At 35.6% G+C, this 20,062-nt stretch overlaps 1 protein-coding gene across 1 annotated transcript in view; it reads left to right on the top strand.

Annotated features, from left to right (window-relative positions):
* The first annotated feature begins 4,981 nt into the window (after positions 1-4,981).
* LOC144453840 (A disintegrin and metalloproteinase with thrombospondin motifs 9-like) overlaps positions 4,982-20,062 on the top strand; it is a 132,311-nt gene continuing 117,230 nt past the window's right edge. The window contains exon 1 of the mRNA XM_078145211.1: positions 4,982-5,103. Within this exon, the coding sequence (XP_078001337.1) occupies positions 5,064-5,103 (40 nt within the window). The 5' untranslated portion in view covers positions 4,982-5,063. The remainder of the gene's footprint in view (positions 5,104-20,062) is intronic.

Genomic DNA, 20,062 nt, shown 5'->3' with positions numbered 1-20,062 from the left:
GTTGGAGCATTTTGTAAATTCGACCATGACAATTTGGTGCAGTCGAAGTGAAAGATGCGGTGAAAGATGAAGATCGTAAACTTCGATGTGTTTTACCGCTAGCAACTAGTATGCGCGGCCTATTTTCAAATCGCCTGCGAGCTTCTCCAAGGAAGTTGAACCAAGGTAAACGTTCACACTTAATTGAAATTACGAAAGGTAGAAAAAAAAATCAGTGGCACATATTGTTCTGAATAACGTTCTTGGCAGTGTGGAATTTGTCCTTGTGTATATTTTAAACTGTCAGTGTCGAGAATCTGGTCATCCTTGACAGAAAGCGCATGCGCATAACATTTCATATGAAAAACACAAAAATTGTAGTCCACAGTCGGAAAACAGTGTACATACGGCTTTCCTTGTTTTCTGTTTTGAAAGTTAGTGCAAAGTTACCGTTGACAATTCGCATAAGGTAAGTTTTTGTTCAAACAGTAAGTACTTTTTGGTGTAAGTTCGTGTCCTAGTAAAACAAGTGTCACTGAACTTGTATAAAACTGTTGTCCTGACACAGTAGGCGCTAGGCTAGGCTAACACAAAGCGTACGTACACCAGCTCAGAATAGAACGCACAATTGATTTCATTTGTACAGACTGTCTTCGTCTTACATTTGTAAAGTTCTTTTCTTCGTCGTTGAATTTATTTCGTCGGTTCGCATGATTTTCGGAAACCATTACTTCTTGTTTCAAAACACATATATATCGTATTAAAGAATGAAAGTGAAACTTTTGTTGCGAGGGCCGGGGTGAGGGGGGGGGGGGGGTTTAGCATGATATGGTCACGCTAGACGGAAAAAAAACAAGGAGGGTTGATATGCTGGTCGGGTAAGATTCTTTCAGTTGGGGTCAATTGAGGTTTTCCTTCCATGTCCCTAAAATTATGGTCAAAGTTCAAAAAATTGACTTTCCGGACAATCCAAAGTTCACTAACTGTATACCACTGTCACTAGGTTCTTCAACTTGTTTTGGGCGCTCTGGATCGGAGCTAAGTACCAACGACATACGATAGTCGACCGCGCGCATAGGCGCCAACGATGAGAACCGGATAGTAACTTTCTTGCTCGTATTAGCGCGATGATTTTTTTTTCAAGCATTATAATTCCAGTGAACTATAAATAGTGTAACGACCTTCACTCGTCCAATGTGTTCAAGCGTTGGCGATGAACGGCTAAGAAAGTAACAGACAAGGAAGACGGGTCGACAGGTGACACTGCGGATGTACGCAATCTGTGGAGTACTTCCGGTGTAGTCATGGCCCTTATGCTCTTCAATGTCACAAAATACTAGTGGTTTATGAAGCGATCAAGTTGTTGCGTTCTTACTCAGTTTGCTAGTAGTAATAGTTTATTCAAACTTGTAAATAAAGGCGGCGACAACATGGTAATTTCCTCTTTCATTTATGAGTAAAAAAGTGGGTCATTTTTAATGTTGATGTAAAAGTCTTCCTTACTACTTTCCTCCATATCAACGTGGTGATCTTGGTCTGGCCAGTCGTCTCTCCTTTGTTCGAGAATAAGAAGCTGTGAGAGTATCGGAATCACTTTGTGTTGGATAATAGCGGCACATCAAGGTGATTTTATTTGTCTCTACATCCAAGGTGTTTCTTATCCTTTGAACAAAAGGTGATTTTGCTGTAGTTTATTCATATCTTTTGTAAATTTTAAATTTTGTAATTTTTCCAGAAATCGTTCTTTTTTTCTCTTATCTCCTTCAGGATTCAAGTCCGGAAAATAAGAGTAACACAGATCAGTTAATTTAGAACTGGAAGCGTGAAGAATTATTACTCCTTCTAGCGGATTTGCGCAAAGATCTTGCACACAAATAACCTGTCGACATTGATTTTAGGGAATAACTGTTCATAGGCCATTAAAGTGTGCCGTTGAGAAGTCACCGGAGATCTATAACTTTTGAAACGGATCAAAGGATTTCGTGAAATATCCGGTATCGAGGTGTGCAAATGATTATTGATGACAAAGACAAAGACCCTCGTGTCATGCTTGGAACGAAGTAACTGAAATCGAATGAGTATTTTACATCTCAAAGGTTTGCGAAAGAGAAAGACAGTCTTAGCTCGTAATAGGACGTGTTCTTTTCGCGCACTCTATAGATCTAACATTTAATGCGCTATTGTTTCAAGACATCGAATTACGCAGGTACAAACCGTCTTTTCTGTGTTCAGGATTTACTTTGAAGTTGGGCGAATAGCCAACCATATCGATAGACGATTTTTGGAGAAACTTCGTTGTCACAATACTTTCGACGTCGGCTAGCTACTTACGACGCAGTGCCACCTGAAAGACGATTGGTTGATTGGTCGGAGAGGGGCGGTGCTTGATTGAACGAAGCAGTTGGGTGCCTTGATCAACTTTACAGCTAGCTAGCAATACTTGGACAATTGCCATCAGCGGATCGGAGTTCCTTGGCTTGACGCCGACTTTCCAGCTGATCGTACGGTGGGGAAAGACCTTCAGTGTGTGCATGCCGAGTACGGTAGTAACAAGCCGATCATGTGTTCTGTGTTTTTCGCTTTAGTACTGCTTGTAAGTTCTGTGCAGCCAGCAGCGCTAGGGCCACAAACACAGAACGGCCAAGCTTACGGTCAAGGTAGGTAAAGTGCTTGTGTTGTGTTGCATGGCAATGTATGCAAACTTTAATCGCCCGTTTCATCGTCACCCTCCGTTCTGCTCAGGATCCAATGTTTATATTTATTGCTACATGTCACAATCCATAAAAATGCAGGTTCCCTTTAGTACTTGAACTTGAGTTTGAATATATCACTATGAATATCGAATACTGCTCCGAATTCTTCAACGAAATTATTACAATGCAAGTGTACTCGCCCACGCATTGAACAAGTGTGTTGAGTTTTCTTGAATGAATTGATCAACCTACATTATACGAGAAATACACTGTACCACCGTCGCCACAATCATCACTGTTTCGTTTCTTTTTCACCCAGGGGATTTGGCTGGAGCGCTCGGACTGTCCAGTTCCGGTTACCAGATTGTGACTCCCGTACGAGTAAATTCAATCGGTGACACGCTAGCCCATGGCAGACATTTTCGCAATCGCCGTGAAGCTGCAAACTTGGAAGGAGATTGGACTTCAGAAACTGCGTATGTGATCGAAGCGTTTGGACATGAGTTTCATCTCGAATTACAACAAGATGAAGGATTTATTGCAAGTAGTTTTGTTTTGGAGTATTTAGGGGGTTTAGGTTTGAAAAACCAAACTGTGGATAGTACTGACTCAGGAGAATACGAAGACAAAACTTTATCAAGTACACCGGTTAATCACTGTTTTTACTCCGGTCATGTTGATTCCAACCCAGGGTCTAATGCAGTTTTCAGTCTCTGTGCAGGACTGGTGAGTTGTTGTAAAATTTTAATGTATTCCTTGAGTTGTGCCTTTCATACAACGTTATTCCGCAGGAATAATTGTCGTATTTGTCAACCGAATGTGTTCACAGTCGTGGATCGACCACGTCGATCCGTCGAATGTATTATATCTGTAAAGTTATGTATATATATGCAATGACTGTTATATATGTAGTGTGTTTGACACTACAGCGTATAGTCACTTCCGTTGTATGAATATGTGTGCCCGCCGCGCTGTCAACATTGATACCGTAGGTTATCGGAAGCGTTTGCCTTAGTCTGGGTAATCGGGGGTTACTGCTCATTTAGCAGATAATTTTGTACCGCACAAGAAATCGTGCGTGAGGCGGTGATCACAATGGCAGTGACCTTTGGTTGTTCATGTAGCATCGGCTGTGTAAACACATTGCACCAAAGTTGTCTACGGTTTCACTGTTGAAAACATCACGAGTAAAAACCGTAAGCACATAAACAGTGATGGCTTCACATCTCTGCCAAGTCAGATATATAAGAAAACAAATAAAACGAACAACGGTTCATACCTGTATGCAGATCATCGTTTTTTTCTGCATTTTTTTCGTCTTGAAAACTTTTAAAAAGAAAAAGAAAAATAGAGATGTGTGTACTTATCTACCGATCTACAAGCCAATGTCTATATAGGAAACAGGTCAAAAGTCGTGTCTTAGCTTTGTATTTAATAAGAAGACAAATACAAAACAAGTCAATGAATATAGAAACAATGTGATTATCATGATGTAACACATGTAAGTAATTATAAATGTTCCTTGTTGATATCAGAGTAGAAAATAGCCCGTATTTACTCTCCAAAGGTTCAAGTCAAACATTATGATCAAAAAATAAAATTAAAATTAAAAAAAAAGTGTTAGGTGAGTTAGAGAAGTTCAAACTACCAGCAGTTTTGATTTGAACATTATTATTTTTACATTGCAGTTTACACTCCATCAGTCTAGATTAGAAAAGTTAATTTCATAGATCCTTACGGGGGAACAGTGGAGGTCATAGGGAAGCAAGTAATATTTAGAATGTTTGCCTATCAACAAACTACTAGTATTACAGAAAGTAAATTTAGTTCCTTCACTTCTTTCTGTTTCATACTTACTTTAAATTAAGACATTGTACCTCGTACTGCTTTAGGTGGCTTTTAGGGTAGGCTTTAAAGTCAACATGGACAGTTATTACTCGCAGAAAAATGTTAGAATGTCTAAAATAAACAGTGATTGCATTGCATTTATGATATTTAATTGTTTAAATAGCATACTGATTTCCTTGTGATTTGGATGGAGTGTGAATTTACTCAATCAACATCTTTTCCTGTGAACTTTCAACTAACCTGTGTAAAGGTCAGTCAGTGAGACGCAATGGATGCCTATACTGTGTATGCATTTATAGCGCCATCGTCGTGAATCAATCTACATACTTGCATTGTATAAATCTGTAGATATGTACAGCTGAATCAAGCAACAGTGAATAACAGTAGATATACGCATTTTCTTGTTTACTTGTTTGTCTTCAGTTTGGTACATTTAGGACAGAAAATGGGACACAGTACTTTGTGGAGCCCATACCAGACAGAGAGACAGAAGACGAAAGCAGTAAACCCCACATTATCTACAAGCATGCTTCATTGCCTCACATGAAATCCAAGAAGAAAAAGTCAGTGTGTGGACTAAAAGGTGAGTCAATAAGCTTTATTCAGTCTGTTTCACCAGTTAGGCAAATCCTATTCATAACCTAGGCAGGAACCTGGGAGAGAATGAAATGGATTTGTGATCGATGGACACAAAGAACTGATCAACAAAGAATTGCAAAGTTTGACAACTTTGCAGTCTGACACATGTCACCTTTTATAAGTTCATTTACCAAATATTGTACAACAACCATGACAGTTGTATGTAGGCCAATCTTTCCTATCCTACCCCTGGAAACACCCATTTTGTTATTTTCATTGGAGATTTAGATACGACTGAGCTGTCTGAGGCAGGGTTTAAGTTTATCAGGGCTATGAGCAAGGTTCTTACCCTTGGGGTATCTCTTTAAGCTGTCTGCTCAGTGTTTAGGTTAATTACAAATTGTTTCTTGACAGTCTGGAAGTACTGGTGTGATCTTGGAAGATAAACGGCTAATTGTTGTATGCCATATTTATGTAACATTTGATTCTAACTAGACTAGCACTTACATGGTACGTAGCAAAAATTCACAAATATTGGGAAAGTAGTGGAGCATATCGGCGTATTGTCGCCCTGCTGGATAGTATACACAGGGCAGTATACACGATTGACTCTCAACAGTGGTAATTGTGGTTCTCTTCTCTGTAAAGGAAATTAAATAATTTTATGATTAATTAAGCATGTTAAAGAGAAAACACAGTGTCTTTGTTACAGGTCTGTGTGCTTGACAGCACCATTATATTCCTTATTTCTAATATGTGTCACTCAATCCGAAAGTACTCGCCTTGTTTGTTCAGGTTGGTTGAACCAGCTGTGTTAGAAAAAAAAACATGTACAGCCACAAGTAACAGCTTTATAGAAGAATTAAAATAATTCTGATAAGGTTATTTTTAATGTCGGATAACTTTACCGCTTATCATGTATTTTAATTATAAAGCCCCTCCCTCCCTATTTATTCCTATATCATATGTAGAACAACTTACAGTTTCTACTTTAGTGCAGATTTGAATTAGTTATACAATACGACTATAGGGAATGAGAATTATCACAGACTAGTCTAAACTTTGATGTTCTTAAAGAAGTTTATCGGCTGGTTCTTGATCAATGTCTGAAAATTCTACTACATGTGAAGAGAACAAATAAGCAAGGGGGGAAAGCATAAGTGAACACAAGACTTTCCACTTGTCAAAAAGAAACAAACTGTCGTAAATCTTTCAGGATATTGAGGTGTCCTTTTGTGGATATTTGCTATTTGCATAGGAAGATAGTAAAAAAGTCCTGTATGTTATAACAAAGGTGGGGAATGTAACTTTGGGCAGCTCATTTAGAATGCTAAAATAGCCATTATTTAGATAAAGTATCAACAATTGTGCCTTTGCAGTTCATACCTTTGAGTCATTAGCAATATTATTCCAGCCATAAAATACATTTTGTTGGGGTGATTTAAGGAAGCAGACAAGTTGATTGAGATATCTACCCCACACGATCAGGGTCCCTGTGGATCTTTTATCACAGGTTTTGAAGCTCTGTTGTGACAAATTGCCCCTGGAGAATTTTGAGCACTACCCCAAAAATGTACTTTCCCCTGAACTTGTTATTCTGAACTGATTTTTTTTTCTGGCATGAAACGTTGAGGGATGTAAACATTTAGTTTTAAAGAAATGCCAATGCAAAGGATTCCTACAGAGTGATTAACACCACATTGCTCAATTGGTGGCTACTGCAAACAGTTTGACAGTTTGAAAATAACAACTCCATCACTTTCAATAAACTTCTATGGTATAGCTGCTGATACACAAAGGTCAAGTTGTGGCATCATCCAGGTAATAGTTGAGAACCCATTATTTCACATAGAAATTGAACTGAATGTAATTGAAAGGACAGAATTGTTCTTGGAGAGGGGCTTATATTGATGACTACAATGTTGGAAGATGTTACAATTTAAATGGTGTGTGTGGACTTTTACAGATTAATTGTGTGGTAGTGGTCCATGTTCTCTTTTGATGAATAATGGACTTGTCGTCTCCTTTGTTTCCCCTAGTGACTAAGTAACTCATCATAAGTATTGCCCAGAGGAAGCACTCCTTAACTGAAAACAATTCCTGTCTGAATTCCTAGGGTTTTCAGCGCTTTTTTTTGGTAAATTATGACTGGGAAAAAAAGACTCAGAATTGTATTAGAAATGACTAATGGTAAAGCTCTTGTGTGATAAATAAGGGGTTTTCACTGAGAAGAATTTGGATTAGGTTAGGTTTTAACATAAAATGGTGCTTAGATTAGAACAATGCTTTGAGGATAACATGTCTTTTGATCCTAATAGCTCACTTAATTTCCAAAATGTTTTGTCTTGGTTTGTGTTACAAATACTTGTAGAATTCCTGCATGGATGATGTTCTTGGGTGTTTCTCCGTGTGTGGTGTTGCAGTTGATCTTCGATGTGGAATAGTGTGTGTGTGTGTGTGTGTTGGGTTGAGGAGCGATTCCATTGTCATCTCCAGAGTGACTCCCTCTTACTCTGTCGTAGCTAGGAAGCCATACCATGGTCTTGTTCTTTTTTTTTCACCAAAACTGGTGACAAAAACAAATGAAGTTGAGAAAATACAACAACCTTGAAACCAAAACACTTCATTTTTTTACTCTGATCTGTCAACTACAAGCATTTGAGCAATACTACATATCTTGACATTAACATTTCAACACTCTATACTTCTTAGTTACATTCACACAGACTGTAATATTATCAAAACCCATGTCTTTCTAACATCTACTACATATGGTTATCCACATACCAGGAAAGTTCAGTACCCTTCATCACACCTCCCTTGAACTGTTAGGATGAAAAGAGACAATCTTGAAGTTACTTTGATTTAGCTTCCCGGTTCAACATTCTACAAATCCCAGGAATGTACAGGTGTCCATAAAAAGGCGTCTTTCAAAGCTCAGAAAGTACATGGTCAGCTGATGTTGACAGTTCACATTAAAAATTTCTGACCATCATGTTAAACGTGCACAGATTTAGCTTTTTGTGTATTGTAATTGAGACATAACCTTAGGGAGTATATTCAAGAGGTGTTAAAAATTAGCAAATTGTTATTGATACATAATCTTGTGACATTAGAGTGCTAATTGGTGGTAAAACATCTATTATCACCCTTTTTTTCACAAAAACATGCTTTGTAAAAAATACATGGCTGTCAAGGCTAAGTCAGGGGGTCATTCTCAACAAGGCCATTATCTGAATTAATATCTGGCATCTAAAACACACAATGTCTTGTGAGAAAAAATGCCAAATGTATTCATGGTGTGAAATAGCTTTCCACTTCTTTCTTCTACATCATCCGTTTTTCAGCTATAAAAGAATGTTTCCTATTGTTTAAAAGTGAAGTGTTTTCAAAGACTCAAGTTTGTACAGGCGTAAGGGTGTAGTTTCAAAACAGGTTTAAAACTTTGTATCCATAGATAAATGTTTGGAGTTTTCTTTCATCCCAGTCTCTGTGGTTCTCCCGCTGTTCCTACAGTTCATAAAGTGTTGATTTAAAGCATTTTACCCATTATGTGTACAAAGAAAGCCGCTCTTCATGATGCAAACACAAAGTTAGAATTGTTGCTCCTTCAAACCAAGCTGATTTACTGGAACAACACCATACATCTTTTAACAAAGTTCTTGCTCATCTCATCCATTGTCCTTTTAGGTTTTGAGAAGCATTAACTTTCTTATGTCTTCATGGCATATTTTGACATATTCTACATATTATGCTCCTTCATATTAACAGTAAATGGTCCAAGTTGAGAAAAGACAACAACCTTGAAACCAAAACACTTCATTTCAACATCAAAATATTTACAAAGAAAATATGGTTAGGCCTAGGGACAGAGGTATAACGTTTATTCTGTTGTCGGACTTCAAAAGATGCGATAGAAAGTTTTTTACTTTGCTTATGTTACCAGTGCATACAGTCTTCATGATTGTACATTTGTCATTATATAATGAATATACCTACCCAGAAAAGCTGTTCCAGAAAAAAAAATGGGTTCAACGCGTAACATTACATTTTAGAAATGCAGGATCTTAGATTAAATGTTACACAGATATAGTAATAGTGTGTGGGTGTGTTTGCTTGTTAGGATATCCCAAGATTGTGTACCCATTACAGAACTTTTAATCTACATCATGTTATTTGAATGTTTTTGATCTGTTGCCATGGATACTGTAAGCCAAATAACAGTCATTTTGCTAATTATGCAATGGAGAAAAATCAGAATTTAATGCTGACTAATCCACTATTGTCAAGATGTTTATGATAAAAATACACTACAGCTGATTATCAAATTAAAAGGAAACAACTCAATAAATCCACTTTGGTGGGGATAGCTTTTAAGAAATATGAAGAGACTTATAATTGCCTATCTGTCAGGAATACCAGTAATAGTTTGACTGTCTTTTTAATGTACCACAGTAGGCAGAATTCCGTAGTTATATTGCAGGTTCCGCCAGTTAATACCTTCTAACCTGCATCAGTATATAAGTGTTGATAGAGGAGACCTTTGGTATTTATCTTTTTGAAGTTAAGTGTGTACATACTTTTTATGCTTAGTCAATTAATTATGTTGTACTTCAGTATATTGCCTTCCATATTGTTGAGTGTGCTTACAGTTCACACTCAAACTGGTATGTCATATTTAAACAGTGGTGTCACGCTTCCCTGTCTTTAGCACCTCACACACATGGTGTATGATCATATCTTATAAATATGGTGATCAACAGAGCATGTAGAGGTGAGAACTGACAACCAAGGCGTTGACGCTACATGAAGCGTAGTTTAAAGCCTCGTCCTGTATTTCACTGAAATATTGACATTTTCTGTAAAAAACAAACAGAAAAGATAATATGATAGGCAATGTGTTCTTCACTCTAGTAGTGTTTAACAGCTCTGGCTAATTTTAAAAGAATCATGCCAAATTGGAAAAGTAGGCGAAAATCTGCCTAAAATGGATATTCAATGTTTGAAATACAAAAATTTAAACACAGACTCCTGAAAAGTAACTGGCAAGAAATTTCAGAGTAGCCTGTTGTTTTGTACCAACCAGCCCTTATCTACATCCCTGAGCATCAGATATTAACAGGACAGCGTGTTGAATGATGTCAAACTACAAGAAAACACTTCAAGCACTACTAGTATTACTATCTCACACAATGATATCAAACGGGCAAGGTTATACTTGATAACCACAAATTGCAATATTTGTTAACTCTTTTAAGCCCATAGATTGTAGAAAATTCATGATCTTTACTAAATGTATCAACAGTCTGTTACAGAAAACAACAGGCTTTGATCAGTTATATATGCTACCCAATCATAATCAAGTTTAAGTTATGACAAGTGTTATGATTGGTACAAAATATTATTGAATTGTAATAATTGCATCTTATACAATACTTTAAACCAATTGCCTTGCATACTGTGTGCATATTTACAATGTAAATCAGATAGGCTTACTTTGTGTAGTTGTGTGTGCAGGGCTAAAGAAATTTCAGTTGTAAAAGTGACAATTCACCATGACATTTATTAGTCATGTTTTTGTAGTGTGAAAAGTACAAAGATAATGATGGCACAATTGGTCCCCTGTTACACAATGCAATAGACAATGTGTCAAAATGTTCCTGGAAGGCCTGTGTTTTAACTTCTGATATTCTTAGATTTTCTTACCTCCAAATATCAACAAGTGGATCTCAGCAATTGATTCTTGTTACTTCTACCTCATCTGTTTTATCGGCCCTGTAAACAAGAAAAACGCACCAAATAAACAGCAGTTAGTAATTCTTTGAAAAGAAGAGCAATAACCCACAAGGCAAAAACATTTTAGAAAGGATGACAAACCAAACAGTTAGTTCACTTTGAACGCCTGACTAAGCAACACTTCAGGCATTTTCAATTGTCAAATATTCATGAACAAAATATAGGAGTTTATGTGTTACCTTCCAAAAACAATAATACAAGTCATGTAATGTTCAGTCAAGTGCTTTGTTTGATTCCCAAGTACTTTCCAAATCTGGATGGATAGTTAAGCACGGTATGACATTGTTCTTACAAATTATATGAAAAACACTTTAATTATGTTAAGCATTCTTCTGTTAAAAACGCAATCATCCTGTTTTCAGGTGAGAACAATTCAATAAACATCTGACCCTTAGTGGAGGTAAAAGATAAATGAACTGGATTAAATCGAACCCCAAGTCCAAAAACAAGTTCTTCAGTATTCTAAAACAAACGATCTGATCAAGAGATAGCCTTTTTGTATGGTTATACCAAGCAACTGCTCCCAAAATGGGCACTGTTTCTCGTTAAAGTGTCAAAAAAATTTCTAAATAAAACTTTTTAGGACTTTGTAATCGATTTGCAATCCTTATCTTAGAGAAGCGGAACTTATCAAATGATGAACAGCAATAGTTCAATATGTGTCTAAAAAAAGAGAGGCAATTTTAATTAATTCTGTTCCATGTAGATAAGAGTTGGTGTGTGTTATATTGTGTAAATTAGAGTGAATAGGTATAATCTAGACAAGTGATACTCATTCAGATGAGGTCTTCTAAGTAAAAGAGCTCGGAACCTTTGATATTGTGACTAATTGCTCTCGAATCTTATACTTCTTGTGAGGTTACATCAGCATTAAATATGCAAATGAGATGCAAATGTCTTCATACATGAAATCTTGTAATTGCTGAACTAATGACAGTCATTTGCATCAACTTTGTTTACAAGTCAGAGTAGGGAGGTCATTTTAGGTGTATGCATGATTGCTAATCTAGGACCAGATACCAATGACAAAGTCCAACACTATGGAGAGATAGCGATGCCATGTTAGTCGCCATGGTGAGGAAGTGATATCATGTCTCAAAGTGTTGCAACTTACATGTATGCCTTGTAGTTTATTAACAAGTACACCGCTGTCCTTGACGATGACAGATTTACATCTTAAAAGAAAATTTATCAGTCTTTGGCCTTACCATTTTGGACCATTTATCACTATTCAAGTTTAAAGCCTGCGTCACCACTAGCCTTTCGGGCCACACAGTTCATATCTTGGCCATACTCTCCATAGATAGTAATGTCAGTGTTCCAAGATAATGTAATGTTGTTTGAAGTTCATCTATAAAATGCAACTCAGTATGACTTCGGTTCTGTTGCACAGAGTTGTAACACTGCCTATACATTGTGATATAGAGAGAGATTTATTACCAGTAGAGGTGGCATAGTAAAGCTGGCCTCCTTGACCCAGCGCTATACAAGACTTGCGTCCTCATGTTCTCAGCTGAAGGACACGTATAAACTGGGTTACTACTACAACTGATACAACATTCCAAAGAAGAGAATCGGGATAAAATCTCGGTTATCCAGCTGTTAATGCACGTGTGGATCAGTAGATCAGTGCTTGCTAGAACTGTCAGGGAGAAATACAACCAGATGTCAGCATGAACTTTCGGCTCAAATGTCCAGAAAATATGTAGAACCACTCCTCCAAGAAAACTACAAGTTACAGACTTAATACTGTGTTCTAGTCATTGAAATTGTAACTATCCAGTACAGTATCTTACTCTTAGTAAACCAGACAAATAAATGAACCGTTTATGATAGTCTCCTAGACAATGCTTTTCAAAGAAAGTCCATAAATCTGTTACCCTTACCATCCTAATTATAGAGTATCAATCTTCCTCATAGTAATTTGTCAATTTCTTTTCAAGCAGGACTTTGTAAAGCCGGTTTTTATCGGTAAAGTCATTCAATCCAGTGCATGCACTGTTTGCTGTAATGTTTTATGAGTTGTCTACTGTGGCCTTTGTGATATCACCCTTTGGCAGATACAGTCTCATCTTTGTTTAAAGACACAACATTTTCCACAACTTTTTTGCAAAAAGATTTTAGATCAAATATAAAAACCATATTGTTGTAAACTCAACAAATATAATAGCTGTAAGAGTTGATAGTGGTACTTATTTGAAGTGATGTACAGTGATATTATAATTTGTGATCCTTAGAAACACACACACACACACACACACACATACACAACACAATCTCATATATAGGTCAAACTTTAGTAGCAACCTTCAAACAGTTTTGTATTTTACTGTCTTGAAATTATGACAGTTGAAGTGAAAAGGACTACTGGTATTTCAGCAGGTGACCATTTTTGAACATCACACTGTAAATACAGCAATATCTTCTATAGTTCAAGAATTGCTGACTTGGATTTCAAAATAAACAAGGTCCAAGTTCCAAGGTAATGAGATTATTGCCCCTGTATCCTTGGTATTAAAGTGACAAGTCGTGAAATACGACAGGGAATATAATACTAAAGGTCTTCAGACATATGTACTGAATCTGCATTGGGTGTCAAGGCTTTTCTATCTGTAACAAATATCAACATTCTGTAAGTGTCTCCTCCTCCTATACTTTGAGTATTTCATTTCATCGGCACCTCTTCAGAAACATTTTTTAGGCATCATATTTTGTATAGTTTGTGTTTCTTGTAATAGTTACATTTCATATAGATGTCAGTTGTGTATGTGGGTATGCAAGACCACCCAGCGTAGTCTAAGAAGAGAGATTATACTTGTCATATATGTTCTACCATATTGAACATTTCAAAAAAGAATTTAGGGTTTTTGAAATTTGTTGAGAGAGTTGTCCTCAGAATTGACAATGTGTTTTAGTATTTTTATTGATGTATATTAAGTAAAAGCTAGTCAGATGACAAGTGGGGGGGGGGGGGGGGGGGCTTGTCAAGTGAGAGGGTGGGGTTAAGGGGTTCATGAGTTAGCAAAAGTCTCTCCAAAGTCCTTCAAAGCATACTCAAACACATGACATAGAAAAGTCTTTTGACTAGTGCAGCAGTTTCAGAGAAATAAGTTCAAAGTTCACTGTCTTTGACAGCATGATAAATGTCATCCTCATGTCTAGATTTGGAAACCTTGTAATGTCCTGATTTCTGATTTCAAATAACCATGATGACTACTCTAGCATTGCTCTCTTGCAGTTGAATCAGTTCTGTTTTGATCATGTCAAGTATATATAAGTTCAGGGTGTAGTCCACAGACTTGAATACTTGGTTTGAAAATGTTGTTTGCCAGACCAGCGCATACATTTTAAAGCCAGTATGTCAAATCAGGCAGATAGCGAAATCTGTGAACTGCTTCTAGTGTAGTTGTCACTCAGTTTGATGTCTTCTTTATTTTTCTGATATGAGTTCCAGAGTTCATACACAGAAGTTATCACAGTGAGTGAGACTCACTTATCCATGGTGTGCGTAACCTAAGAATTCAATAGATTACAAGTTTGTTTACTGCGTAACTACAGTTGTTGTCTGCTGTCTTCAATACTGAAATCAAATATATGAAAAAAAAAATAAGAATAATTCAGATCCTCAAAAAAGTAGATGTGCCCTCACTGATATAAGATTGCTTAGTTAGCTTTAGAACAATGTAAATTGCTCCTGGTTTTAATTATTAGAATATGTAAATTACTGCTAAGACTAGAATCAAAATGAAAATGGCAGGAAGTAGAATATTCATGGAATTCTGGGTACTTTATGCTAAACTTTTTGCATTCTCCAACAACTGTTTCTTAGAGTGCATTCAATATTATTATTAACTCACCTTGGAATGACTTACACCCTAAATTGACATCTATGCTAGGTTCATTTGGACAGTCAATATTCTATTAACTTTATTTTACAATTATACCAGTGTTAGTATTTGTTTATCAACATATACTGATAGTCTTCTCATAACTTTGGCTGAAGTCTTGAAATCTCTGTGAAAGAGAACAGTGTGGCAAACTTAAGGGCAATAAAGAAGAACAAGATGCACATTGGATATAATTTGTGGTTAATTGCAGTTCAATAAACTCTTGTTTTGTTACACCATTTGTTCATTTCCAAGAAAAGAATTTGAAAGAGTTCATTTTCATAATGAAATAATCCAAACATCATTATTATCTGTCTCATGTACCTTCAAATTTCATTGTGATTTTGTTCACGTCAATTCGCTCAGTTATTCAAAGAAAAAAAGAAGTAATGATAAAATTGTCATTTTATATCAAATAAATTGCAGCAAATTTTAAACTTTATCTTACTGTGAGAGATCCAAGAATAGAGAAGGTAATTAGTGAAATTTCTATTTAATCTTGTCACTTTAGATACTAACTCTTTTGTTACAGGCTTAGAAATACTTTTTTGACCTACCGAGAACTTTTAATGATTTGCAGGCATCCATGTCCATTACTGATTTGACTGTAACGTTTCCAGTCAGGAAACCAACTATGACTTTCCAAGGAAACGGGAAATGTTGTGTGAGAACCTCATGATTGCACATGTGACTTGGTTGTAATTAGGGTGGTTTCTTTTTCTTTCTTGTACTCTATGAAGTACTACTTAACCATAAATTAAAACTCATTACAATATGCGAATTCTTTTAATTGTGTGCATTGTTGTCATTTTGCGTAGTTAGTATAACCACAGATCTGCTTCACTAAATGCCACTGAATATGCAAAACTTGCTTGTATTGTGGGTACATTTTATTTCTGCAGTGAGTGAAAAATTTCATGTACATTTCATTAATATGAAGAGAATAAAAATTAAACATTAACTACCAGTTATTTCAACAACATTGCCATTTCCAGACCATTGGATTTTGCTAGGAGTTGAGATAATTGCAAAAAATTCAACTTGGCCATTGTCTTATCATTTTGTAAATCTGCATGTATTCCATGTGACTCACCTAGTACCTTAACTTCACATTAGTTGTACCACAATGCCTGTTTATTTGAAAAACAAGTAAAATGTTTTTTGTGCAAAAGTAAACTGATGCTTTTCTCTAAGCTGTGTTGTTGACTCCATTGCACGTTTCAGTATTGATGTACCCATAATTCAGCTGTGTGGCAGGGTCACTTTCTGTTAGAGAAGATCTAAATGCTGTAAAACAAATGTCACATGATAGTAAACAAACAAATGTGTACATGGCTGTCCACCCATTGTTATATTGGTATTGGTTTCGCTTGACATAAATATAGGGAACAATACAAAGACATAGAAAGTTCTGTAGTTGTCAAGTTCTTATCTTGAAGAAATCAATGTCATTTCTGGCACTTCTGGATTCTCCTTGATAACAGTTTGACTATGAAACAATCTAAATTATAGAAAAGGTACAGATGAACAAATGGTAGTAAAAGGAATAGTTATTGGCATGCAAGGTTCTTTTTGTTCTTGATGAAAGGATAGTAAGATTTACCTTTTTGCGTTTCGGACTTTGAGTAGGAATTCACCAGCCACTTCAGCTTAATTAACTCTTTACTAACACATCTGTAATTAGCTGCTGAGACAATCCTTCAGTGATTAGTCCATGGTGGGCTTGTGGGGGAATGTTTGCAGGTGTTCATTTGGTGTCTTTTAGATCAATATCTTCTTTTCACCTCCTTGTATCGTCTTCATTTTGTAGCTGAAGCATCAACTATCAAGTGTGTTTCTAAGTGTGTGGGCTTAACTTTCTCGAAAACTTACAATTCATTAAAATATTTCTCATAAATTTAAATCATTTTACAGTTTAGTGAAGTTTAGAAAGTGAATTTTTTTCAATATTTGGTAATCACAAAGACATACATAAAGTGTTTTGGTTCATCTATATATTTATATGTAAGTCATGGTGTACTTACACTTCACTTTGGTATGGAATTATCAAAAACTTCTTATTTTTGTTCAGTGTCTATGAATTTGTGATAATATTATCAATCATGTACGCGTAATTTCAGAAAAATCACAGTCTTTGTGGTTATTTTCATTAAAAAAATCAGCATGAAAAAAAAATGAACAGACTACCGAAAGTGGGATTGTATGTTGCAAAAACTTCCCTATACCACAGCCCCATGTGTGTATGCACCTTATGGACCACACCTATTTCAGCTCTCAAGAAAAAACAACAAGCTAAATTAATTAAATCCCAATGGAACCAATATAGTGACTGAAATAGCCGCTAATTCCCTATTTAAAAGAATGATTCAACCATTTGGAACTATAATCTGTAGATAGTTGAAGATTAAGAAGGCTGAGACAAAAGGATTCCAAAAATCAGTAACAATCAGTAATGTGATAGTGTGCATACATCAAAATGTGGTGTGACCAAGAGAACAGATGCTGTTTTGGTCCGTCATTTTATCTGTTATGTGGAAAAAAAAAGAAGTTTTTAAGCCTTTTGCAGAGTTTCTGTTGATGGTTGTTTACAGAAAGCGGCAATGAGAAAACATTTGTTTACTTCTTATTTGTTACAGAACACTATTGATAACAGATTCTATTGAAAACAATACCGCTGTTTGCCTGGATGGCTTTAGCCTATCTGGCGTATTAGGATTTAGCTTCATTCAGTCTCATTCTTAAATAAACAGGGAAAAAAGCGTCCGTTATATTGAAATTCTGCCAATGTTGTGATGCAAATAAGGTAACATAGATATTTTTGTCCCCAGGCATAAGTTTTCAAAGTGTTACAAATCTCAGCTTTCATCCAAAGAAGCTTTCCTGCATGAAACATTATGTCATTGTCTAAATACAGGCAATGGTGTTTTCTCAATTGTTTTCTTATAACTGACACACTATAAATAGAAACAAACAACAAGCTTAAACCCTGGAGGTAATTTTGTGAGATTTAGCCACAAGTATTTTCTGAGTACCCTTCAACCAAAGTAACAAATAGTGTATCACTGACACTCTATTCTATATGATGAGTAGAGGAGATCACATTGTATTACTGTTTATAGTTTCACTGTGTTCCTTTAAAAAAAATATGAGTGCTGAAATGCAAGAGAAATTTCCATATTTCATAAACCTATCAACTTATCCAAATATGCCCATCAGTGAATTTGAGAAATATAATTTATTTTGCACTCCTCACTAGTATACATTTACCGTCAATTTTATCAGCCATCAACAAAACTGTGTGTCTTAGTGTGTTATCTTTGATACTACAAAATACAAATGGAAGTAGATAGGACATTTTATATAAACATGCTGACTCATTAAAAAGGAATAAAATACAAGTAATAATGTAATACATTGTTACCACTGCAAAAACACCAAAGTCTGGTATAAATACAATGTACATACATAAACCACACTAACAATGTGTTACAATTATTCCTGTTTTGTTCTCATTTAGACTATTCAAATTGGCATTTTGAAAAATATGTGTTTGACATGCATATAGTGTTAGTAATGGATGACTGATAAATATGTTTGTATGATGAAATTTGTACATCTTTTTAAAAAAAACACTTGATAGTTAATATTGAAGTATAGTGGGTGTGTTAGTGATTGCCCTACAGCATATATCAAACAAAGATATTGTTCACCTATTGTATACATAAAATAGGGTCTAACAGTTAACACAAGTTACTCTTTCTTATCTTTTCTGCTTTTGATACCATGTCACTATCAGTAAACAGTTAATATTAGAATAAGCATCTTTATGACCTAAATTGGAGTAATTAAAAGTCAAACCTACAAACCTGTAAGTAAAATGGGGGGGGGGTCATTACTATCAGTAAACTGTTAATATTAGAATAAACATCTTTATGACCTAAATTGGAGTAATTAAAAGTCAAACCTACAGCCTGTAAGTAAAATGGGGGGGGGGGGGGGATCATTACTATCAGTAAACAGCTAATATTAGAATAAGCATCTTTATGACCTAAATTGGAGTAATTAAAAGTCAAACCTACAGCCTGTAAGTAAAATGGGGGGGGGGGGGGGGGGGGGGAGAGATCATTACTATCAGTAAACTGTTAATATTAGAATAAACATCTTTATGACCTAAATTTCAAGTAATTACAAGTCTGTGGGTTCCATTGGGATTGAGGGGCTAGAAAGAACAGTGATGAGAAAATGTGAAATGTATATCAAATGGTCATGAGATATCATACATATGAATGAATTTTGCATAATACAGTGCTAATGGACACATTATTAATGAAATCTATAAACCTATTAAAGTATATATAGTCTATTTGTTTATATAGGTCACTTGGGAAAATATCCATGTGGTTGTGTCTTTTGTGAAGTTTGCTAGTCGTACCTTAACAAATGTGTAGTGTTAGTATAATGGTAAATGTTTTGTTCCAAGCACAAAGATTATTATTGGACATCCAAATTTTTGATAATGCAGTTTTTCAACAACTAGGATACCCATGATATGGTAGTTTGGATTGCAAAGGATTTCCTTCATCTGTAATGTTTCCATAAACATGAAAGAACTTCCATTCTGATACAACTGCTGACATCAGACAGTGGACGAACTTGAACCTGTTACAAACAGAGAAAGTAAACAAATGAATTGGATTAATAACACTTGACACAGCATGTTGGAAATACAGAGACTTATATTACATTTTATAATTTGATAAGAACAGTTTTATGGCCACTTTAGTAATAGTTCACATTCACAAACAAATTTCCAGTTCCCCTTGCATTTCATGTACACATAATGAGGCCATAAAACTGTTCCTAACAAACCATGGTGTATAATACAAGTCTCTACTGTTCCAACATGCTGAGCCAAGTGTTACTAATCTAATTCATTTGTTTACTTCCCCTCTTTGTAATAGATTCCATTGGCCAGTCAGATGTCAACAGTTATAGTTGATTGCATATGAATACACGTTAATGATTAAAAGAAAGTGTAATATTTCATTAAGATGAAACCAGTGCTCCATATTTCATCATTGCCATCATCATCTGGATGTAGTTGTATGTATTTAACATTCTACAGGCTTCTATTGTCTTTCCTAAGCTTCGTAATACAGAGAAATAATGGAAAAAAAGTGAAACATTATTAATTCTATTGTTTGTAAGAGTAATATTTTCATAGTATCTATTCTTTCATACAAGTAAATTGTAAGGAATACACTTGTCTGACAAAGCTAT

Source organism: Glandiceps talaboti, chromosome 1 (genome assembly GCF_964340395.1).
Source record: "Glandiceps talaboti chromosome 1, keGlaTala1.1, whole genome shotgun sequence".
NCBI lineage: Eukaryota > Metazoa > Hemichordata > Enteropneusta > Spengelidae > Glandiceps > Glandiceps talaboti.
The sequence above is the reverse complement of the archived record's forward strand: the minus strand, read 5'-3'. Positions and strand labels throughout refer to the sequence as shown.